Source organism: Anthonomus grandis, chromosome 22 (genome assembly GCF_022605725.1).
Source record: "Anthonomus grandis grandis chromosome 22, icAntGran1.3, whole genome shotgun sequence".
In the NCBI taxonomy this organism is placed as follows: Eukaryota; Metazoa; Arthropoda; class Insecta; order Coleoptera; family Curculionidae; genus Anthonomus; species Anthonomus grandis.
Window position 1 is genome coordinate 35,850,883 of NC_065567.1, and position 26,093 is coordinate 35,876,975.

The following is a 26,093-nucleotide window of genomic DNA, read 5'->3' on the forward strand; positions in this document are numbered from 1 at the left end:
TATCAACTTATTCAATGAATTTTAAAGTGTAATAAACTTCAATATTCCCCAGTGTATTGTAGATCCTTTTAGATAGATTATATTTACATCCAGAACAGATAGACAGTCAAATCCATGGCACAAAAATACTTAATCATGGGTCAAACCGTTTAAACGATAATTACAAGGTACGAGGTCTTATAAACTAAGTCTTCAGTCCTGTGGATCTATAACATGTTTTAAAATCAGATATGCCTACTATTTATATTAAAATGAGAATGAGACACAAAAAAGCGAAACGACTGACGATTATGTACATGTTACATATGTATGTATTTCATGAGCTAATATTTTAACGTCATTTTTTATGTAGTGCAGATTTCCAAAACCAATTTTTATGCCTTCCAGACATCGACATTCGACATTTGTGTCTTCCAGGCATTTGTAGCTATGTGGTTTGCTGGATTTTGTGACCTGAGTAAAGCCTTCGACTGAGTCTCCCACAACATTTTCTATAATAAAAATTTCCCTAGGTAAGCAGTAGCAAATGGTGCGGGTGAATGGGGTGGAGCCATAGTAAAGGGGTTTAAGTGCCGCAGGGATAAATCCTGGAACCTCTGCGCTTTTCAGTTTATATCAATGGCATGTATTGGACTATCCCTGTAAGGTCAGTTTGTCCTTTGCGCTGATGGCAGCATACTTGCTGGTCTGGAAGTTCTGCAGACTTTACTTTAAAGAAACCCGCAATTGATCGGCGAAATGTTAGCTGATGCGACTTTGAGTAGGTATAACCTAATACAAGATGAATTCAGAAGTACTTTATCAAAAACTTCTGTTCCCCGTAGAGGTTTCCTACCAAAACCTCTTTATTTGCAGCATTACTTGAGTTTCTTATTACATTCCGTCAGGTTTGTTGAATAAATATTTAAACACTGGTCGTATCTTCGATATCTACGGATAATAGAATGAAAACCTAATGACCACTTTATAACCTAGGGATTCTATATATGCAAATATTATTTAAGTTTATTTTTGAGCTGTCTCTCTGCAAAGATGTTATTAAATGAATGTCTCCTTAGACGTTTGCTTCTACAACCGGTTGAAGGTATTACAAAATGTGCCTTCTCTATATGGGACTTTATAAAAGCAGTAGATACGTTGGCAACTTCACATAATATTTATTCGCAAATACTAGAGAAGCACTCTTAACTTTGCCACGTTCATCGGTGAGTTCATTAGGTACATATACAGTTTGAGTATTCAACGAATATGTTATATATAAATAATTTAAAAGTGAAATCTGGAAATCTCATACAGAGGCTGCTGAGTATTACATTACCTAAGAGAACACAGGGTTGCCATTATCTTTTCTAATGTGTAATCGTAACACAACCTCTATAGTATCTTATATAGGAAATATTGGATAAGGCAGGCTGTTTAGACAGTATTTAAATAAATCGCCATGTTAACAAATTACTAAATTTATTTTCCATTGTTTTCTTAGCTGTATGTAACAAAAATAAATAAAAGTCCTTTGGGGATTGTGTGCATTTACCTACCCACCACTATGACTAGAAAACAGAAGTATGATAAATGAATCAGACTTAAATATAGCGATGACACAAAATTTAACTAATCTATACTATAAAATGTAATTTAATAAAGAGGCAATGTAGGCTTAACATTTCTTATACATACTAACTTTAGCTAGAGGTTTTCAAATATTCTAACTAAACAGAAGCCTAAGTGTACAGGTTAATTTGCTCATAGATAAAATTACGTCTTGCTTCATAAGTTAAATCATACGTTTCGTAAATTATACTGGTAGCTAAAGAAGATTTATTTTGTAGATATAAAACATAACATTTAGGTTACATTTTAAGTCAGTTCACGAGAGAAATGACAGCTTGACGTATATAGGTCTGGCCATATCAGATCTTGGATGCGGAAATCAACGTATTGACTTAATTGGCTATAACAAATCTAGTTTATTCTAGCTAGTTTTTCTAATCAAATTTGACTTATGTGCTGGTTTGCACATAACACAATTGAGTTGTTTGGATTTAATACCGGTCATACGCTAATTTATTTAAAATGTAGCTTAATCGGCCTTTAGGCATTTGTATAAAAGTCTACCTCACCTAAGTGCATTTACACATATACGATTAGAATAAAAGTAAGCTATGAACTATATCCACTAATTTTGTAGTTACACTACGAGCAATACTACAACTTTTGATGATTAATTAATTTCATCTGTTTGTAAGAGCACATATAATCTTCAATGATGATCTTCCTTTTGTTTGCTTCTAGGTGAAGGTTAATGAGCAATGAACAATTCAGATTTTGATACTACTCTAATACTATAACTATTCACACACGCAGCAACCTCAAATAATAAATGTTTTATCTTAAACTAATTTTCACCTAAGATCAATACAAACTGTATTTTATAATATTGAGCTTTAAGCAGTAAGAACTATCAAAGTTTTTTAAAAACATGAAAGACGCGATATATTTTTTAAAAATATTGCAGATCCAAATTTTAATCTGCAATTATTTTAGGATCGCCACGTACTAGTGACAAAGTCGCGCGAACAAGCCACACCCACCAGCTTTAACAGGAGTATGTGGTGGTTAAACACATATTTAGAAAAAAATACCAAACAAGAATTCAGATAATCTTCCCGGAATGTTAATTTTTTTATTGGCCGAGAAGCATGATGATAACTTAAATGGGCTACTGTAGCGATTGCTAGCAAGTTGCCTATCATGATTATTTCGTGACTCGGTCTCTAGCGCGTAGGATCCTTATATTAAATAAATCTTTTGCCAACGAACAAAAAATGGGCTTAAAAAATAATTCTATAAAGGCCAGTAATAATGACCTCTTCTTATGGTTCCAAATCAAACAAATTATCAGTCTTTTATGAGTTATTTTTGGAATTTGTTGAATTTGGTTCCTTTTTATATGCAGAGAAAAATGTTAATGCCTTCATTAGTTGATAACTTTTCGATATCGGGATGTTGGAGTCGTACAGTTTTTTAGAATTTTTACAGTCCACATAAAACCACCAATTGCACTTTAGTATTGCTTGGTCGTAGAGGGTCGATTCAGGACATAAGAAGCTCTTCATAATTAAGCCATCGTCTGTTAATGCACATACATGGAATACCTAAAAAAACCAAAATAGATTAAATCAATGTCAACCAAGTCATATGCAGACGCAGTTCAAAATATTTTTTAAAAACAAATTCAAAGTCAAATTCTTTATTAGGTGCCGAAGTATTCATGCATTAATATGCAACATAAAATCATAGGCGTGGCCTTAAGTTCGCATATACAAAAGTCTCAGCTCGTGTAACAATGATATGCGAAAAATTAGGAATCAGTCACCAACTTAACAGATATACCTGGACTGCCAATTCAATAAAAAGTAAATGACCTCTACTAGGTGGCCGCCATTTTGCGTGATTGTGTCCTCTTGATGTTGGTCACTCTGACAAATTTCAGTGGTGCAAATTGTGGGGCAACAAAACAATTAAAGTTTTTTGGTAGGTTATGTTTACAAAAACAAAATAGAAAGTAACATTTAGATAAGAGAGTTGCGTTAGATTTTTCTTGTACTTCTTTAAGAATCTCGAAAAGAAATTTATGAAAGAAAGTAATCCTCACCTAAAATTAGACAAAGTTTCAATTAACTTAGATAGATGTACGCACTTTAAAATATTTGTTTTATTATTCTGATAAACTTGAATCTTATAAATCCTAATACCATGAAAATGATAATCTTCATTTAAATGTTTGCTTAATTGACAAATTTAGTTAAAAATATGTTTATTTTCTTTCTATTTTTACTTGACGGCTTTTACTTTCCTTCTATGTACCTATTAATGTGAAAACACATTAGTAGGTACAACGATCTATAAAAATCAAAATATAGATGATTTTATGAGGGTTTGTAATTAGCAAGGGTTTATATAATAAAAATAAACAACTCTAGATATTATTCTATGATAAACAACCCAGACAGACAATTCATAATAATTCGGTTTTGAGAAACAGTTTTTAAATACGTTTAAATAGGGATTTGAATGGTGATACATTATCCACGTATGCTATATCGCCTGATGTCAAGCGTGTCATCTATAAATCGCCAAAAACTAGGCAATTCGCTATACTCACAATTGAAAATGTTATTTAGAATCAGTCATATCGAGTGATCGTGTCGAGTCATGATTTTAGAATCCCAATGATGGTTTACAATAATGTCAATGAAATAAAAATTAGTTCGTGACAGGTCACACATCAAACGCCAGCGTCGTCAACTTCATTGCCGTTATTTAATATACTTTTGTTAGCAACACTAAAAATGTTTAGAGTAACGAACATCAAAAGGAAACAATCACTATAAAAATGGCGGCCACCAGGCAGCGGTCATTTTTGGGTATCCTGGCCATATGCATTAGTAGTCCAGGTATATTTATTAAGTTTGTGGAAGCAGTTGGGTTGGTTGACATAATGTCCTATGGTAGGTTATATTGTAAGAAAAGTAAATAATGTAACGATATTGGCAATGTTGCCTCGCGCTCTTTGTCATTCCGGAATGACATAAGCGGGCACACTGCACGACATCTCTAGAGACGCATGGATGGTTAGCGAATCTTCCGGACAGTGGTCTACTGGGTATATAAAAAGTCGCGTAGAATAATGGATGTTATTCGTAATCAAGTGCGCATTTCCATTTAAGATGCCAGCGATCATATGAAGGACGCATATGATGTCAATGCCAAAGGCCACAGGTACAACAACGGTGACTTAGTTTGGCTTTATGATCCTTAGAGAGGGAAGTGTCTGCCACCGAAACTTCAAACATCCTGAGATGGGACTTACAAAGTGCTGGAAGCTATCAACGATGTTGTTTACAAAATACAAAAGCCTCCGAGTGGTAAAACTCGAATCATTCACTTAGCCGACAGGCTTCTTGTTATGGAAACTACGAGAATGCGGAGCTACGGAAAATTCAACTAGAGTTGGATTTGACATTCGATGACTTCATGGCACATCATTCTGATGATCGAAAGGAGCGGTACGGCGTGATCTGTAAAGTGCAGGAAGAGCTGTCTACTGTTCCAATTGATTATACTTTGATACATTGAGTATTAGGTATTTATATATTTCTGGAGAATTAGCTGAGATTTTTCGTTAAAACTTCGGAAAAATTTAAGAGCTGCGTCGGTTTAGAGTCTGATATGCACCGATTAAGAGACTGGTAGAAAGATTTTCTACCTGGTTACCAAAGAGGAGTCACGTTAGAAGCCAACCTATAAGGACGTTTGGTACGCTTTCTGTTTTCTAAGGGAAGGATTCCCAAACTTGTATGCGGACTTAATAACCTAGACTGGATGATGATTTGCTGCATGTTAGAATGGGTCTTCAGGTCTACAGACATATAAGTTCTAGTGTGCTGCTATACTCCCCAACGTTGTCGCTCTATGGAGAAAAGCGTTGATTGTTATTTCTACAAAACGACCAGTTACAAGAGGGAAACCGTTTGCCGATATCGACATCAACCATCTTCGAAATCATTTCGATACGAAATGAGCTTAGGGAGGGGCATTATAACGATATTGGCAACGCCGCCAATACCACCTCTTTTTCATCATTCCCGAATGATACAAGCGAGTATACCGCTCGACATCTCTGGAGGCGGATTGAAGGTTAGCGAATCTTCCATACAGTGACCTGCCGAGTATATAAAGAGCCGCGTCGCTCCTAGGAGGCCAGTTGGGATCCATACTATAGATAACAGGAAGCAAATTGGGCAGTGTCATCGTCGCCAAGAATACGGACACGTCATGAGCAATTGCAACGCAAAGCCGCGTTGCCACAAATGCAAGGGCGATCACTTCTACTGAGATTGTGAAAAAAACAAAGCAACCCCGGCAGAATGTTGCAATTGCGGTGGCGACCATCCGGCGAGTTATTGGCGTTGCCCAAAAAACCCTAACATAAAAAACATAAACAAACAAAAAAGCTTCGCTGAGACCTTGAGAAAGACCTACACGGACTCTAACACCAGGAGGGGGAAGCCAAAGGAAGGCACTTCACAATCGCTTATGAAACGTCCCGAGTTTTCTATCGAAAACACGAACCTCATAAATCTTCTAAGTTTGCCTGACGGGATGTTGGAAAAAAAAATCGACAACCTGATGGCAAAACTAGAAAAATTAAACTCAAACCCGGCATTCAAACTATTGCTAGGAGCCGAAGTCTAAGTCCCCATAGTGCTCATTCATTTCCTTCTTAAGTGTTCAAATCCCAATTCCCATCCGTACTTACCACATAAACCCCACATAAAACCCAATCCAAACGCCAAAAACTCAAAACATCACCCAAGAACACCGTAATAGACCGTTACGTTCCCACCTCCGCCTGTCTGCTCCGCAGGCTCGCGTCCAATAACATCACACCCAGACCTTATAAATACATGTAACCAAACCTCATCCCGACCAGTCAGTTACTATAATATTTTTTTTTATATGCTCCGAGCGAGTCAAAAGTCCAAGCACCTAGATGCGACCCAGAATTATAAAAAGAAGGCGCCTAATCTCGATGAAAGTATTATTCCAAAAGACCGGTAAGAGCCACGATGCTAGCCCGGATTAATCAGTCCAAACAGTCAGGAGGCCAGTTGACAGTTCAGTTTGGAATATTGCCGCGAGATTTAAATCGGACATAAATAGTAGTAAATAAATACGGTGTAAATAAATATCCCTATGTAGTAGCCGTAGCATCGAGGGTTTTAACTTACACCTTAACGAGCGGTAAAAACGCTAAAATAAATTGAAAACCCATGAGCAACTAGAATTTTTTTCTTTGCACATAAATTAAGTTCACGAGAAGGTACATGGGCTTGCATGATAATATTATTAATATTAAGTACAACGTAAGTATGTGGATTCATATATAAACTCTTAAAGCTTTTTGCGCATGATTAAAATTATGTTAACATCATAATATGCGTATTAGATAAATACGATTGACATATAGCCAAGACTGCGCAAGAATTTTAAAAACGTATTAAATTATAGATTGCTTTCTTACCATACATCCAAGATCTTCATCTGCATATAATCCGGGAAAATGTTTTTGATGTTCGCAATAAAAAGAAGTTTCTGGTAACTCGACCCTTGCTGCAAAATTGTCGTCAAAATTTTTATCATAACCCACTGGATAGTATTCTTTTGGGGCATTCATTACTTTCCCAATACTGTTTGGATTTGCATATTTTGAAGTCACTGGCCTTCTGGTGGTAGTTGAAGTAGTTGTTGTAGTTTTAGCTTTTAATTTATTAAGCATATTTTGCCTTTGAAGAAGGGCCATTTCAAGCGCTTCTTCTGTAAGATTATTCGCAGAAAGAAGATATTGTAGGGAGTTAGAAGAAGGTTGATTAACAGGAGCATCTACATCTTTATCATCGACAGTAAGTAATCTGTTACTAAAACCACTACTAGATTTATCTACTTGAGATATTTGTTTTTTAGGAACAGCTACCACAGCCATAACTTTCGCTATAGAAGGATCTACTGAAGAATGTTTAGAATTACCTACGGAAAATTTAGAGATAGATAGAGGTTTATAGTTAAAAGCAGGAAAAGCAATACCCAAAGATTGAGGTTGGAGGGATGGAGTCTTAGTCATAGATGGTCTTTCAGCGGCTGGTGGTATAGGTTTAAACGGAGGAATATCAGCAGGTCCGGAATCACTTGGATGGCGTACTGTTCCAGATGCTACTGGAGATATTATTTGAAGTGCTCTCTTGCTGTCTGATGATGATCTGCTTGAAGATACCTGAAATAAAAAATCATTACATAATATAATGAGTATTTAAAATAAAGAACAACAAATTTAAATAAAAAAACTGTTATAGTCTATATTTCTTGAAGAGCCCAAACTTTGAATTTTTCTTGGATGCTGAAATCCTAATACATTACAATACAACAGAGTAGGTGAAGTTTTAACCTCAAGAGTTTAGGTTAAAAAAAACACAATGCTTCATCGATTCATTACTGAAGAGAGAATTTTATTGTTGCACCGTGATCCGATGCGCCAATCGTACATTTCCGCAAGTCATTTAAGATGACCTCAGGTAGTAGATAAAGCTCTATTCTTCTTTTTTTAACTTGTGACTAAGATTTATTATTTTAAAATGAATGCAAACATTTCCGCATTCAAGTCCTAAGTTGATCAGACCGGTATACGACTAAAGCATAAGCTTCACAGTAATTATTTGAAATCGGGGTTATTGTATATGACAATATCTTAAAGAACAAAAATGGCGATCTAATAACTGACAAAGTAGAAATATTGCAAACATCGAAAAACTACATCCATCAACTGCTTGATGGAGAAACTGTTCAAGAGGATGAAGCACTGGATCTTCTGGCTACGGAACAACCCAATAAGACCCCTTCTAAAGAGGAACTTGTAAAAACAAGAAACTAAAAATTAATAAAGCCCTTGGAGGAGACCTATTCACAGCTGAACTTCTTAAATATGGTGGCGATACTATCATAATGCAGCCACAAAACCTCATTAAAACCATATGGGAAAAAGAAGATATTCGTGATAGGTGGAAGGAGAGTATTTTGATATCCATCCACAAAAAAGGCTATAGAACAGTCTGCAAAAACTATAGAGAGATAGTACTATTCAATGCAGCCTATTAAACGTTAGCTCTATTAAACGTATTTTTTCTAACACTAAACTCCTTCACCGAAAAAATATTTGAAGACTACCATTGCGGTTTCAGACCAAACAGATTAACAACGAACCAGCTATTTACCATTAGGCAGCTGCTATAGAAGAGGGGATATCAATCAAGATCAGATATTTATAGATTTTTAGCATGCATACGACAGTGTTAAAAGGATCAAAATATTGCATACAATGGAGTGAGTTTGAGTTTTGGCATCCTACCTAAGCTGATCAGAGTAGCCAGAGCTTGTGTGGAAGGATCTAGGTGCAAATTATTGTATAGTATAGTAAAGTCTAAAGATTGATGATGACCTCTCAAATGTATTTCAGGTGAGCACAGATCTAAAACAGGGAGACGCATTATCACTCACACTTTTTAAGATCCCATTGGAGAAAGTAATAAGAGAAGCCAAAATCGAATTTTAGCTATTCGGGGCCAGTGTACCAAACCTGCTGCTAGCGTATGCCAACGATATATAGGCGGTGAGTATACGCGTAATAAATGAAACAGAACTATTTTACAAAATCGAAAAAGTAGCGGCATATATAGGGCTTAAAGTCAACAAGGCCAAAACAAAATATATGCATACCTCAAAACCAGGCAGAGCTTGGATAGGACAAAATGTGACCATGGACATGTACAATTTTGAAAATGTAAAACAATTTTAATAGTTTGGGTTCACAATCACATCCGATAACATCATGTGAAGAAATCAGAGAATGCCTAAAGCCAGCCGAAAAGGTGCTTGAACGCCCTAAGGAATAAATGACTCCAAATACTTGACTAGGAGAACGAAAATCAAAACTTACCAGACCATGGTAACATCCGCGGTAATGAAAGGCTGCGAAACCTGGACCTTTAAGGTGCGAAATTGGGAACCGATTCGAAGATTTGAGAAAAAAGTGCGAGGAAAATTTTGGGACCTATCAAAAACCAGGACACTAGCTCCACGTGTCCTTAAATTAAAAAAAATGCTAAACTAAAAGAAATATACAATCAGCCAAAACTGATGAAAAACTGACTGAAAGGTTGAGATGGACGTACGAAGACAGCCATCTCATATGGGACAGAGCACCAGAATAAAGACGACCACTTGGAAGACTAAGATTAAGGTGACATGATAATATGCCATCGCACTTCCGAAAAAGGGTATCGGGAATGGTCTAGTTATAGACGACCAGGACAAAAGAAGGCAAATTGTTGCCTCAGCCAAGGCCCATCAGAGGCTATAGTGCTATGGAGTAAGTAAGTAAGTTATGGTATAGAGTAGTAATTCTTGAAGCAATATAAAAACCAATGTTTAACTAAATGAGTTGAAGTCTATTTATATTTATATAACGTGCGCAATAAAACAGCATGGGGTGATAGTTGTGAAAGAATAGAATAATATGAGCGGAGACGACAAAATGTGGCCTGTTGCATACTGTGAAGTCGAGGTTGGGTTGGTCTAGCTATAAAATTCGTGTCTATCCAAAGTCAAACTAAGCTTCCCGGCTTGGCACTTCTCGGGTTTTTCTAATCTAACAAAATTATTACATTTTTATTGTAATTATTGGAGACGCTTTGTATTCAGTGCAATACATATTTTTATAATTCGTCCATGCCGTAAAAGCCTGACTTACCAAAAGAAAGTAGAGTATGCTTAACTGACTTAGGGGTAAGTTCTTTAATCTCTGCAATGTCAAATGATATAGTGAAAATGAAGCATGCTTAAGTATTATTAGTGAAACACACTCAACTAGCTATTTCAGTAAAAATGTAATGACGCATGCATCTACTTAAGTATTCCAGCACCGTTCTAGTTCCGATGTACGCGCTTAAAGTTAACCACTGTTTCCGAGACATGACAGTCCGTTTCCAGATGGACTGCCAAGTGTGATATCATGAGAGAAGAGGGTAAAATGGCATCAAGAGCACACAAGGGCATTTTAAAACAACAAGGGTCCTAGGACCGATCGTTCCAACATATAAGTCTCTTCTCTGACTCAATATCATCAGACCTCTTTGGCTTAATGCGATACATTCTTGTGGCAAAACGTTCTTGTAGCCGCACACAAATATGAGATTAAATAGCTCTAAAGCAGAATATGTATCCCGTTTAATTACTTTGCGAATCTTATGCAACAAATCGATTTCTTGTTTGTTTTGCAAATCACTCTCAACAAAATGATTTGTGTATGCGCTTTTCTGTAGAACAGCAGCAGTATTAGCAAAAAGTTACTTAGTGCAGCTCAATGATAGATAAAATATAGCTCAAATATAAAAGAGCTTTAATATAGAAAAAAGCTTTGACAATTCCGATAGCCTAGAATGCAGCACGCTAAGTTTACTCAACAAAAGATCTACTGGTGGAAAGAAGGCTTGAAGTTTAAAGCGTTAAATCATCAAATACATACTCTACGCTCGATTCTTCATCGTGAAATCGTTTTTTCTTACGAACGCTTTTTACTGTCCCGAAGCTTGCAAATTTAATGGAACAAGTGTTGCAATTGAGATCAATCCTAAAATATATTTTCGCCTCGTTGTTTCCATTACTTGAACGCCACGGAGATTTATGTGCCAATTGTAATATTATTGTATGTGCACCGGAAAGCGAATAATATTATAATACCCTTAATGGCATTCATTGAGAATAATAGCTCTGACTCCAGAAAATTTCTCGAACATATTTGAAGCGTTATCGCATGCAAGATGATATTACATTTGTTAAGTTCTTGCTTGATCTTTGAAGCAATTTGTTCCCCTTTCTTTTTATCAAACTCCATCAGTTTGATAAAGCTTCCACGGATGGTCCATTCCGAATTAGGGCCCAAACATAGCCGAATTAATAGCCTCCCTATTGCTATGCAACATACCTTAGAACATTGAATATAGAATGCATTCAATATTCTAAGCATCATACCTAATGTTTATGTCAATCAGAAATACTTGTAAAGAATTGTCTAGTTTTCAAAACAGTTCTTTTAGATACAATAATCAAAAAGCATAATACTTTTTTTTCTGTAGATAAAAAAGCTAAAATGTGCACTAGTCGGCGTCTCTCCTCTACCAAGAGTCTTCTCCTCTGGTTTTTCCTTTTCTGTTTTTTGATTGTTGCTATTTTGTTTAATTAGGATTTTAAAAGCATTAATGAATCCCATGTGAGATACCAAGATTTCTTGGAAATCTAAATTGCATATCAGTAGAAGATTATTTTGTATATTTTTTATTGGATCCACATTAAGACCAAAAGAATTCTGACTTTTTTTATGTTATCAATTGAAGTGACCTTATACAATTTGAAAGAGGTAAAATGATGAAGTGGAATACTCTCTAGTGGCAATGGCATTTCCTGGATTGTCATTTGCAGAAGAAAAAATCATGGAGACTATGTAAATAATGACTATAATCAAAGATTATTATAGCTACGCAATAAGTACTTGCGTAGCTATAATCTTCTTTGCTATAATCTAGTCCAAATAATTTCGTATTGATCAGAGATCATTAATTACGCATCTATTGTCAAGAAGAAGTAGATGAACAATAAGTATAGTCTGGGAAGCAAATTCAGCGAATGGTTTTTACGTCAAATAGTGTCTCTCCCTATAAGCTTCATTCACCTCGAAGATTCATTATAAGTGAATCATGCGCTTAGGGTCGATAATTCACCTAAGTAAAACGCCCAATTACATGCGAGTAACGTCAAAGTACTGCGCAACATATTAAGAAGAAATGTTCTTATTGACCTAATAACAAACATTAATGATTATTTCTTCCCTGCATTGCATCTATCTTTTGTCTAAGGACTCTCAGTCCGTCTGCCTTGTCTATAATCCTTAAAGCGTAACCTTAAATCGGGAACACACTGGAGTCGCGTGTTGTAAATAGTTGCGATATATGTTGCAATATAGACCAATATAATTGTTGATGGTGGGCAATAAATTTAATATGCACATATTCTAAATTTATTGTTATATTATGTAACTATTTATAATAATAGTATTTTTATGGTACTTTTCATGCCATTTTACAAAAGTAACCCTCCCCTTGAACAAAGCATAAAAAATTAAAAAAATTGCAACTATTAACACACTTATCTTAAGAGGTTAAATGCACAATTACTTAACAAGTTTGTTTAGTTAATTCAATGTTGCTTGCAAAATGTTGTGACACAAATTGTAGCTTATAATATTTGAGATATTACAATATTTGTTAGAGTACAATAAATTTGAAATAATAGGTATTTCCATTTAAGGTCAAATAACTTATCGTAAAATTAATGTTTTTGGATGCGTAAAGTCGATGCGTAAAATTGGCTAATTGAATGCTGCAACTCATAATTCATTATTTACCTAAAAATACTTACGCAAGATTTGTCTTCATTTAGTATTTGATGATTTATGATAAACTAGTTGCGATAAAATTTTATTTGGTTTTCCACACTTTGGCCAATGGTAGACGAAATCACAAGCGGGCAATATTTAGGACCCACAATAAAAAGAAAAGTTACTGAAAGACCCTCTACAGCTTAAATAGAACACTTGGCTAGAATATTTGAACCCTTTTTAGAGAAAGAAGGCAAAAAAATAAAACCCAACGTTTTCTTTTGTTTCCCTCATCTTCTGGACCTCTTCAACCTACTATGCCAAATGGACCATGGTGAAGGTCCTTTTGTGAACTTGAGCCTGGTAAGCGCGAAAGTAAGTTTTTCAAACTTTTATGAGTTTTAAAGATTTTTATTCTGTTACTTTTTAGGTAAACCTCGACCATAGTTAGCAATTTTTTTCAAAGTTGCAGTCCTGGTGACAATGTCTACAAGAATATCATGCTTAAACTAGTCCTTTGTCAGGCCTTTTCTAGTAAACTCATAGCACATCTCACTGCTTTAATACCACAGATAATTCTAAGATCATAATTCTACACACGTTTAAATGTTCATGAAATATTTGGTATTGATACTACTGAATAGAGTAGACATTTTGTACATTACGACGTCAATGATCATCACCTTCAGTGGTAAAGATGGTCCCTTGTCATCGTACTATGCCAGATGAAGACATTATCTTGCAAACTTGAGTGTGGTGATTGTAAAACTCAGCTTTTATGAGCCAGTCTTTTCATAAGCCTTGACTTTCCAATGACTCCATTCTCTTCCTTTCTAGGTAAAACTCAGCCTTAGTCAACACAGTTTTTTAGAGTTTTAGTCTTAGTAACAATGTCCACACGAAGATCATATCGTTATTCGTAATGAAACTATAACCAAAGCTTTACAATTTTTTGTGGAATATTTGGTATTGATTCTACTAAGTAGGCAAGAACTTTTTTATATTTCATTCAGATTTTGAAAATAACGTCAATAATCAGTATCAAACATCACTACTTAAATCTGATGAGTGTGAAACCTAGCATTCTGGTCTTTTATGAGTTTTAAAACTGGGCCTTGACCATCGAACTCTTTCAGGGTTTCAGTCCTAGTGCCAATGTTTGTATTGATACTACTGACTGAACCAGAAATGTTTCATATACAGAGTGTTCATTTGAAAACTTCCCACCACGGATTTATCGAAAACCACTGTTTAAAAAAAAACGCCGAAATACGTTAAAAGGTTTGTTAAGGGGGACAACTTTCTAACCTAAAATTACTTCACCCCCCTTCACCCATTGCCCCCCAGGGTCATCACCTTAAAAATTTTAAATGGCAAGGGGTATCGAGTAATAGTTTGTTTAAAAGGTCTTTCGAAGTCTTTTATTTTGACGTTTGTTTTTTTTTTAAATCGGTCGATTCGTTTTCGACAAAATTAGAAAAATCGTTGTTTATCTTAATTTGTTCAGATAGAAAACAAAAACATGAAAATCTCAGTTTTTATTTCAATAAGTGTTCAAAATGTTGCCCGTTTTTGGCCAAACAATGATATAGGCGATGTTCAAATTCCTGACGGACATTTTCAAAAACATGTTGTGGATCATGGCAGCTGTCGATGATGCGTTGACGAAGTTCATCCAAACTTTCAAGTTGGGGAGTAAACACAATAGATTTCAAATGACCCCATAGAAAAAAGTCTAACGGCGTTATATCAGGAGATCTAGCAGGCCATTCTATAGTCCCCCTTCGCCCCATCCATTTATCTGGAAACTCGTCGTCTAGCCATTGCCGAACGGGAAGAACATAGTGAGGAGGAGCGCCGTCTTGCTGGAAATATATTTCAGCCTCATCAAGTATAGGGCTTCCATCATCATCGATTTGGTTTTCAATGGATTCAGTGATAAGCGGATTGATAGTATTTTCCAACATATCCAAATAAATATCTCCATTTAAATTTCCGTTAATAAATAAAGGCCCAATCACTTTATTTCCTAACATGCCTGCCCATACATTAAGTTTTTGAGGGTACTGGGTATGCACTTCTACAAATGCATGAGGATTTTCATTGCTCAAATATCTACAGTTATGCTTATTAACAAATCCATTTAGATAAAATGTGCATTCATCGCTGAAGCAGATATTCTTTACATGAATAGTATTATCATCAATCGCTTCAGTCATTTTTTCACAAAACTCAACTCGCCTATCGAAATCGTATTCGGTTAATTCTTGCAATATTTTTATTTTGAATGGATGAAAATTATGAATTTTGGTAACTGTGTGAACTGCGCACTACGGTGTGCAAGTTAGAAATTTTTTAAATGAATCCTACCCTAACCGATGAATCGGACGTCTAGGACCTGTACTGTGGCCCCCACGATCACCTGACCTAAATCCTCTTGATTTTTTTTACTGGGGATGCCTCAAAGAAATTGTATACAGCATCCAAACTGCTGCTCAAGAGATAAATAAAGCTGGCCACGCTCAACGGATTAAGCGATCCTTTATAAGAAGTTGTAGGGCGTGTATTGCAGCAGGTGGTGGCCATTTTGTAAAATTTGTAAAATTGCAACACCTTTTGTAAAATTGCAAAACACAAATAAACCGAATTAATTTATATCGTAATATCGTAATATCGTAATATCGTAATATATATAATAATTTATATCGGCAAATAATATCCAACCGAAGAAATTGTGATTTTTTTTTCATTTAGTAACACACCATAAAAAAACTGATTACAGGTAGGTATTTCTTAAAATTTCGCAAAAATCAAAATATCTCGAAAACCGTAACACTTTCGTTAGAGCTATGTTGGATTATTCTGATTGGAAATAGTCAAATCTATTAGGAGTTTTTATTTGGACCACTATTTACGGGACACCCTGTATACTAGATCTCGGACTATGTAATGAAGTAATTCAGAAATAGCTCTGTGGAGTCAGTCAAGTATTTCTCTAAGACTAACGCATTTCTCGAGCAGTAGGTTTTATATTACAAGATCTTAAATTATGTAGGCTACCTTCCTTTTGATTTGGATTCTCTGGCTCATTTTATTAGCGAGTATATTATAGAGTATTATTTGCTTTTTAAATAGTTTCTTTTTTATATTTAAGGAGGTGATGTATTATTTGCAATTGCATTTTTATTAAGTTTGAAACACTTTCTTGCGAATTCAACTTCTTGATCGATGTGTATAATGCAACTGTTATAGCGTTTCTTCTGGACAGCGGCTACGCGTATTTTTTAACACGTAACACGTAGTTCATTGGCATCATCAAACTTAAATAAACATATCATATTCAAACGTCTATATTTAATAAAGACTTAAAACATATATGTTAAGTAGGTTTGATGATGTCAGAGTACCACTTTATTAAAGTATATTAAATGAGACTGATTAAATTTATTTGTGTTCATTTAATTAAATTTCTTTGAGAGTTATGGATTGGATGATTAATTGAACATTACTTGCAAAAAAATGAATAAAATATTCGTTAAAATTTCTTAATTTAGGATTCTCGTAAATATAAAATAGTAATAAATTCTGTTATAACTCTAAACTAGGTTATGAAATTTCTCTGACCCACCTGGTTGATCGGGTATTCATCACATTGCTTATTTTACATTCCAAACAATAAAATATTTTTAACCTTAGGGGGACAGATATTAAAACTAAAGGAATAGAAAATATATGTAAATAAAAATATTTACAACATGCTTATTAACAATTATAGAAGTCGTCTATTGCAGGTACCATTTAATTGCTACTAGAGCCTAATGAAAAATATTCGTGACAAGGAAGTCAAATTCTATTTTTATACAGAACATAGCAATCAAACCGCAAAATAATATTTTGTATTTTTTTTATTATTAAACGATTTTTTATGGCGGTTAAGGATTACGTTTATTTTAACCGCATCACCATAGTTATTAAATAATTTAAAAAATATATATCTAAGACAGCTAGACTAGGTGAACAGCTTCTGTAGAAATTTTTTGTGACTTACAGCATGATATCGCCGATCGTCTTAGTGGCTACTATCAGGCATTTCATACGTATTCTACGTACTTTAGCCATAACGCAGAAGAACGGGCATATGAAAAGAGATGAAACAAATGAAAGAGTCATGGCCATAGAGAATAGCTACCAACTGAAACTAAATAAAAATCTTGAAATTATCTTCAGTGATGGATTTTCTAGTGACTTTTGTTTAAGACTACGTCATAAGTTATAACACTTTTTATTATTTTAGTATTGGAACCATAAAGATCACGACTCCGTTTATTTTTGATATCATTAAGTAAGTCTTTTACTTCTGTGAAGGAGAAGACTATGTCAGTATAAAATTCATTAATAACCGGTGTAAGCAGAAAGGGCACAAGTCAATATTTTGACAAATTGCCATTATACCTAAAATGTATTCTCCTATGGTAGACGCAACGGATTATGCATAAGGGGCACAAGTCCGCATCCCCGATGTCTTGGTAATAATGCTAGCGTTATACATAAAAGGCACACATCAGTGACATGTGCCGTTTATGCGAAATGTTAGTGTTTCAAATGGTGGGGTCAACATGTGTTTGTCGTGCGTTTTACATCATCAGCAAAAATTCGACTTCAGTTAATCTGTTGGTTGCTTCGGGGACAGTTGCACGTGGTTTTAGTTTCATTTGACATGGATGACAATTCTGAATTAACACCTAATAAAAGACGAAAAGCAGAGCCTTCTAAGTATGCTCGCAACATAATACAGAAAAAGGCAAAATTGGAAGGAAAGTCTTATAAAAACAGTAAAGGAAGAGACGTTTGTGAGAAAAAAAATTAATAATAGAGTCCTTTGCAGGTAGGTTCTTTTATAGTATTTTTGGCGCATCGGTTAATTTAATTATTTAGTTGTAGAATGAAATGCTCTGAAAAGTTCTCTGATGCAGATAGATTGGCGATTTTTCAACGATTTTATACTTTAAGCTCTAAAAACGAACAAGACATTTTTCTACAGGGTCTTGTGGATATGATGGAAGTAAAGCAGCAGTGTCCTCGACCAGGTGACAAAAATAAACCCAAATTAAAAAGTTTCAAGTACTACTCATTTAAAGGAAGTTCCAAAGTAGAGATTTGTGTTGAAGCGTTTTTGAATTTATATGCTATCACGTACAAACGCATCAGAAGAATTAACACCTTATCCTCACAAGGCAAGTCACCGAATGACTTACGCGGAAAAATTAAAAGTGCTAATACTTTCTTAGAAGAAATTCGGAATTGTGTAAAGGAACACATACAATCATTTCCTACAAAAATCAGCCACTATTCAGGACGTGAAAAACATTATTTGAATAGCCAGCTAAATTTGACAAAAATGCATCAGCTTTACCTAGAGAAGTATCCAAACCAAAAGGTAAGCTTTTCATTTTATAGGTGCTTTTTCCGTGAAAATTTTAATTTCTCTTTCGGAAGACCGACAAATTGATGTTTGTTCGACTTGTGAATTACTAAATAACAAAATAAAAGACTAAAATTTGAATGACACGGCCAAGCGTACTGCCGTCGCAGATTTGATAGTTCACGAACGAACGGCTAAAAAATTTTATTCAAAAATAACCAAAGATATTGAAGAAAAGGAAAATAAAGACCAAGTTCTGTCATTGGCCTTCGATTTTATGCAAAATGTCCAGTTACTCACAACGCCTGGTGAGGTATTTTACTACCAGCAGCTTACTGTGTCCGTATTTTGTATTCACAATCTTTACCACGAGGGACAGGCAAAGAAAACAGCTGACGAAATTTGTACGTTTGTTCTCGAATATCTTAATGAATTCAAGGAAAATCAATCAGAGCTTCATCTTTACAGTGATAACTGCTGGGGCCAAAACAAGAATCATACTATGGTCAGGATGCTTTTGGCTCTCACAGATTCTGGTAAATTTAGCATGATGTGGCACTTTTTCCCAGTTAGGGGGAAAACGCTGCGTTTTCACCAAATTGGCGCAGCTAAAAGCTGACTGAGCTAAGCATCAGAACAGTTATTTTTGTTATCTCATTATGAAAATTGGTGTACGTAACCCATGTTAAATATATTGTGACTCACGTCCAACATCCTCCAATTGCCATGTAATAAAACATTTTTATGTATATAATAGAATATTAGAAAAGAACGTTCGAACAGACCCCTTTGATGGTTTCAATCGAAAAATCAATACTAATAGTAACCCTGATTTGAGGTTTATTAAGTGTCAAATTATTTAAACGGTAAATTGGTTTAATAAAAAACTCTCGAGGTTGAGGTTGTATATTCGGGACCACGGAAATAATTAAGAAAAATCAAACTTTTCTGAAGGTTAACAAGATCAGGTTAAAAAAATTATCTGATATTTTTTTAATATTCTACATTACAATATAAACATGGTCGTTTAAGGCTATATAAATTAATTTTAGAAAATGCAAATTAAAGAAATAAAAAACAAAGAAAAAACAATATTCTAATAAGCTAATCAAACAATCAAGGGCCCTCGGGTTTTCTCGGGAAAACTCGGATCTACGTCATAGTCGTAAGGGGGGATGGATAGCGTTTGCCGTTTAGTTAGTCAGTTTTGTAATGGCAGCGAATAGGTGCGGATAGAGAGGAGCTCGGGCAAAATTTAAATAATTTAGATGATAAAATGTAAATTGTATATATCTTTTGATGGGTGACATTTTTTCTTGTTACTGACTGAAGTTTTAGACAATTCAATTTACACTTGTTTATTTTTTACTGTGTTTAAGTATTTTGAGCTTTAAATATCATTTTTGAGATGGAAAGAGGGGTGGTTTTTAATTAGGTAAAGGAGGTAAATCCTAAGCTAATTTATTCATTAAGTTTACAAGGTTCTAGTTAAGTAATTTTGAAAATAGGTTATTTACGCACATTTGTTTTAAATTTACGTTTAAATTAAATTCTTAGGCGATCTTTATTATTTCTTTAAATGTTAATATATTATTCTCATCTTTTGCTAATTTCTTTTGAATCTTAAATATGCTTAAATATAATTGATTTATGCGGACCTATTCATTGAATTCTATCTATTCAGTCAGTTCTTAAAAAGTTAAAGATACAAAAGAGGATAAGAAACGATTCATAAAATAAATGTATTCATTAAATTTGCGCTTTGACTAAAATTGTCAATAAAATTTATTCTGCAATAATTCAAGTTTATTAAATTTTTGGCCTTCAGAATAGGTCGTGTAGAAGTCTCGGAAATCAAATATAATAAAAGGATCCATTATTTGATGTTCAAGTATTCTAATCATGTACAATTGACTTCCTTATGAACCCTCTCACCTAGTATCACCTCTGAAAAAATTCTGAAAAGTAACAATTTTTGAATGGAAAATTTGATGATCAAAATATAACACTTAATCTCTCAAATTTCTTGCATTTTAGTAGGATCCAAAAATATCATATAATATAGGATGTCATTAAAAATAACATCTACTTCACTAGCGTATTACAATTGATGCTCGAGATATGGACCGCTGTCTACATCTATTAAATAACTTCAATATAAAATTACATAAATTTGCACACGATTAATACTTTTATGCTAATTAATTATATATATAAATAATCGACCTTTCAATTATTGCTATTAAGTAAACGTGTATTCCTTAGGGGATTTGACCTTGAAATTATATAGTGCATGTCACGATCATTCTAAGAGACCACGACAAACTGAGTATTATGCACTGTAAAGTAAAAGGCCGTGCTCGCCTACAACAATAAGACAATAAGTAAAACATACTAGAGAGGTACTTAATGTATAATTATTAATTAAATAAAAAATATCCTTTGTTGCACGTTCATGTATCTATCTCCCACCTGTTAGCAAAATTGCGGTATCATCCGCATACTGACAGATAAGCTATTCACATATAAAAAAAATAATGCTGGTCCCAAACTATCGAGATAGTATGAAGTTTTATCTACTGCTATATTTCTGAATCATAGAAAGCAGTAAGGCTGATTGTATTAAATGTCTTCGGTACGCCAAATAAGAATCCTCCTATTTTTCGGTTTTTATTGGTTCCAACTAGATTTCTAATTTTTTTACCAAAATTGTTTGATGGACTTCTTCTATAAACAAAAGTGCAAATCATTTCATTATTACTTTAAAAGGAAAACGTTTGCTTAAGTAGGAGGATGTTGCACTATATACCGCACCATTGAACTGCTTTATTAAATCCATTATTCCAGATTAGCGCAGTAATGCATGAAACAAACATAGAAAAGATCGAATGACTGACTATCTCAGATATGTTATGAAATTGAGTTTCTTTCGTTTAGGATTAGTTTTAAGAAATCTTTATTTACAAATTGGAGATTATATATGTTATTCCGTACGTATTACTAATTTAAAAAGGTGATTCTTAAACTCACTTGAGGAAAAACTTCGTATAAATGTACGCTCTAAGCATTTAAATAATTATAATAAAAATAAGTCTTTATTAAAAAGTACAATGTGTTAACAATAAATGGCGAATTATCAATAGAAGATCTTAAACAGTTAGCAGCAAAAATTTCATTTGATTGCTTTACGTCTATTCACTAACATTGTCTAAGTGTGCTTATTTGTATGCGAAATTTCAATATGTGTGTAATATAACATAATATTTCCTTATAGTTTGCAACAATATAAACCAGTTAATCTTCAAAAAGCCTGCCTTGCAAGCAGAGATCAGTAATGTGGCAGCTAATTTTTCTTTAGAATAAAGGAGGTGATATACATCTTAAATCACGATAAATTTTATTATATAATAAATAAACGCAATAGCTGAAAGTCCAAATCATGAATATCATACTTTAACTTAATTTTCAGTAAAACTTTCACTTTCAAAATCACATAAAACTTTCCTTAGATCTTTGTTAAGGAGCTGCCTCTAACTGTAAAGTAGCTTCAGGTTTATAAAGGCCTTCTTTATACTTTGATCAATATGCTCTTTAAACCTCAATTTAACCTCCAAGAGTATTCAAGATTTTTAGCCACATTACTATATTTAATCAGTTGATCATTCACATTAACCCGAATAAATTTCTCGAAGTTGTCGCATCCTACCAAAAAGAAGAAGCTTACATTTACTTGGTTTTAAACTTAAGCAGTGGTCACTTAAAGCCTTTGAGAGTGAGTTGATGCGGTAAGACATCTTATCACTAGCTTCCAAGATGTTTTCAGGAGGATATGAGAAATAAATTTAAATGTCATCGGTATACAGGGTGAGTTTTTTAAAGTGTTACAATGCGATATGTCAAAAACGGCTGCAAATTTTTTTTTGACATTTTGGTGACATTTCAAGTATACCGGGGGGCACTTTTTGTGATATTTTTGACATTTGTCCCTTCACCCCCCTAAGAGGGGGGGAGGGTCACTTCCTTATTTTAAATGGAATGACGTGTTTTTTATTCTTAAATACGAATCTACATAAAATATGAAGTCTGTTTACAAAAAATTTTTAAAATTGCTCTGCTGGTTACGGAATTATGATCAAAAATGTTTTGATTAAATTTAAAAATAATTCGAATATTTTACCATAATAACAGCCGGTTGCCATGGAAATCCTACTGTTTATTTTACTAGTATGGATGGAAATGAAAATCCTAGTAACAGTAGGATTTCCATGGCAACATAACAAGCAGTGTCACATAAAAATTTTGACGTGTTATTAACAAGTAAATTGTGTTTAAAAAGAAAAAAATGGAAGCGAATTTCAGTGTAGAAGTAGATATGTTGTTAATTTTGGGGGAGTGCAGAAAAAAATATAGGGAGGCTGCAGTAGTGTGGGCCGAGAGGTTTCCCTCCCGTGCCCCCCGGTAAAAAGTGCCCGGTAAAAAGTGCCCCCCGGTATACTTGAAATGTCACCAAAATGTCAAAAAAAAATTTGCAGCCGTTTTTGACATATCGCATTGTAACACTTTAAAAAACTCACCCTGTATATAGATGAACTTATGAGTATTTAAGATTTTTTACATAACTGTGACGTATGCAGGGTAAAGAAAAATGGACCAGGAACAGATCCTTGTGGCACGCCGTAGAAGAGACTCAAAATAGAGGATTTCATCTCATTAAGTTTACCGACTGAGTGCGATCTGTCAAGTATTCTTTGATTAGAGACCAAGACCACTCTTTAAAACCTAGAAATTTCAGTATTGTGAGTAATAGATGGTGATTTAATTCATCAGAGGCCTTGGAATAATCGAGGAGGGCCAAGATTGTCAATTTATTACGATCAGCCTGTAAGATATTATCTGCTACTTTTAAGAGAGCAAATAAATAACTGAAATCCTTTCTGAAGCCAGATTCAACATAAGGTAAAATATCAAACCTATTCATGTATCTTCTGATCTGACTCTTTCTAGTATACTAGAAAGATACTAAAGATACTAGAGATACTAGAAAACTCTTTCTAGTATCTTTGAAGTGGCAGGAAGAATGTTGATTGGCCTAAGTTCACACAGCTCATTTGCTAAAACAACTTTAGGTAAGAACGAACAACTTTTCACGAAACCAGAAAAGTTGACGCTTTAATACAATAGTTAACCAAAAAAGAAAGAAAATAGTTAACGGGATAGCAGACGAGCAGCATGGATACGCCAATGTCATCTATACCAACGGCTTCTGATTTGATCAATAATAAAGTTGACTTCACTTCTTCTGGTATTGCCAACTAAAATTCGAAGTTTTAAACACACATTTTCTTTATATATAAGGCAAGGTTAGGAGTTTCGCAAGATGCAGCATTTACAAAAAAACTGTTTATGGTTTCAGAGTCCCCCACGTGGCTCGGAATAGAGTTTTATGCATTGCAGTATATGCTAAACTCACGCAGCACCTTCCAATTATTTTTGGAGTCACCTTTACATAATGTGTCATTTAGATAGAACTTCTTGTCTCCTTTAACTACTGCTATCACTTGGTTTGCAGTTGCTTGTAGTTTTCTCAATTAATACCAGTTTTTGTCTTTTGTACTCATATTTAGAGAAATAAGGCACTTGGTATTATCTCTGACCCAAGAACTTTTTCTTTTTGTTATCCGAGATCTTTTAAATGGCGAATGTTTATTCAAAAGATTAAGTATACAGGCCAATCAACTTTAGCATTAATTTCTCCTCTATAAAATTTGCCATATAATCAAGCATTCAACAATTCTTTATGACAAATACCTTCAACAAAATACTTCAAATCCTTATAAGTCAATATAAAGGCTGGAGTTTGAAAATCATAAATCCTAGTTTACGTGAAATAAATAAAAAATTGAATCAACGCTGTTAATTACTACAATATGAAAACTTTACAAAACATCTATATAGTGGCCCTTTCTAAGTCTTCTATCTGAACAATCTTTAATTTTCATCAACCCTCACTGTTGTAGCTATGTTTAATATTGTTTTTTTGTGATGTAAAATATGCCTCTCCTTGGAGGCAATAATATAAATTATTAAAAAGATTGAGCTCGTTGGGTACACTTTCGGGTCTTTTCTTCTACTGGTGGTTGTTTTAAGAGTTACCCAGCAACGGTTCTCGATGTTGCTAAGAGAACAGACTTCACAGATTCTTTTATATAGTAAGCTTTTCAGCATCCGTTTCCACCACATTGCTATTGTTGAGAATAATTTTTTTTTGGTCTGTTCATTTACGACTACTATGTCTGATCAGTTATGGTTCACTGTTTTATCTACGTAAGCAACGTACGGTTCCAGTAGAGCTTATACTGGTCATTTTCCATAATGGAGCTAGGAGTGTAAGTAAAGTATAGCATTTTTTATATATATAGTTTAATTGTTGGTTTCTTGATGAATAATTGTTACTTCTGCATCATGACGTTCTTTGGCGATAAAGATTTCGCACCCTCCTGTGATATGCGACCCACAAGGACACAGTAGAGAATTTTTAACGACTTTATATCCATAAATTCCTGGATGCTTCTTCTAATCAATCCAAGCATCTGAAAGGCCTTAGCAACTTTATCTAAATGAACAATAAACTAAAGGTTTATATCCAGTGCAACACCAAGGACACTAAGAACAGAGACTCGAGACTGTATTTCTAGTATAATTTCTAGTGTGGAAAAAGTTCATCATTTAGAGGAATTTAGTGACATACCTTTTCTTAAACATGAATCGAATAGGTTATCTAGATTGTATTTTAATTTTTCATAGTCCTGGATTGATGAACACAGATCACCTTCAGATCATCTGCAAAAAACAGGTAATTGCAGTAAGTAAAATATTCATTAATATTGAAAAAGATTCATTAATTCGAAAAGGAGTGACCAAGGTGTGAGCCTTGAGAAACACGAGATGGGACGCAATTTGTCTTAGACAGAAAACGGCAAATTTTAGGAATAAGCCATTTATTAGATAAGTAGTACCTGAACCAAGATATTAAAGTTTCATTAATCCCAAACAACTATCAAATGCGATGGAGAAGACAGTGTATATTGTTTGCACCTGAAAACGCTTCTCCAATGCATCAAAGGTAAAGCCTTAATGGAAAGTTTAACTCTGTAGATCTACAAGGTCTAAATCCAAATTGTTGTTCCCACAATAATAGATCTAATATTCGGGACAAAAAGTCACAGACCAAACTTTCAAAAACCTTGGATTTGCAATGGGTATGCAAATGGGACAATAATTAGTAATGGTGACTCTAAAGACGAATAAGGCTCTCCTTAAAAAAAATTGGAAACACAACTCACTAATAAATATTTCATTAAACTTGTTCTTATTTAAATAATAAAAACTATTGGAGCAGGAACAGGTTTTTATCTTGTTATTGACAAAAGACCAACAGTTTTTTTATATTTGACCTAATAGCTATTTTAGTGCAATGAACATATTGGCAATGCTATTCCCGAGTAAGGTCAGTTGTGCACTGTGTCGAAGCCTACAAAATTTCCAAAAGTCCTCATTCCATTAGCTCAGCTATCAAGTCCCAATTAAACTGACCCAAAAACTGATTAATTGCACGATACTCTGCTA

At 34.2% G+C, this 26,093-nt stretch overlaps 1 protein-coding gene across 2 annotated transcripts in view; it reads right to left on the reverse strand.

Annotated features, from left to right (window-relative positions):
• Positions 1-1,444: 1,444 nt before the first annotated feature.
• LOC126748301 (uncharacterized) overlaps positions 1,445-26,093 on the reverse strand; it is a 68,161-nt gene continuing 43,512 nt past the window's right edge. For both annotated transcript variants that reach the window (XM_050457434.1, XM_050457433.1), the window contains 3 exons: positions 7,648-7,834; positions 7,088-7,590; positions 1,445-3,155 (listed from right to left, as the gene is read on the reverse strand). In XM_050457434.1, the coding sequence (XP_050313391.1) occupies positions 2,907-3,155; positions 7,088-7,590; positions 7,648-7,834 (939 nt within the window). In that variant the 3' untranslated portion in view covers positions 1,445-2,906. The remainder of the gene's footprint in view (positions 3,156-7,087; positions 7,591-7,647; positions 7,835-26,093) is intronic.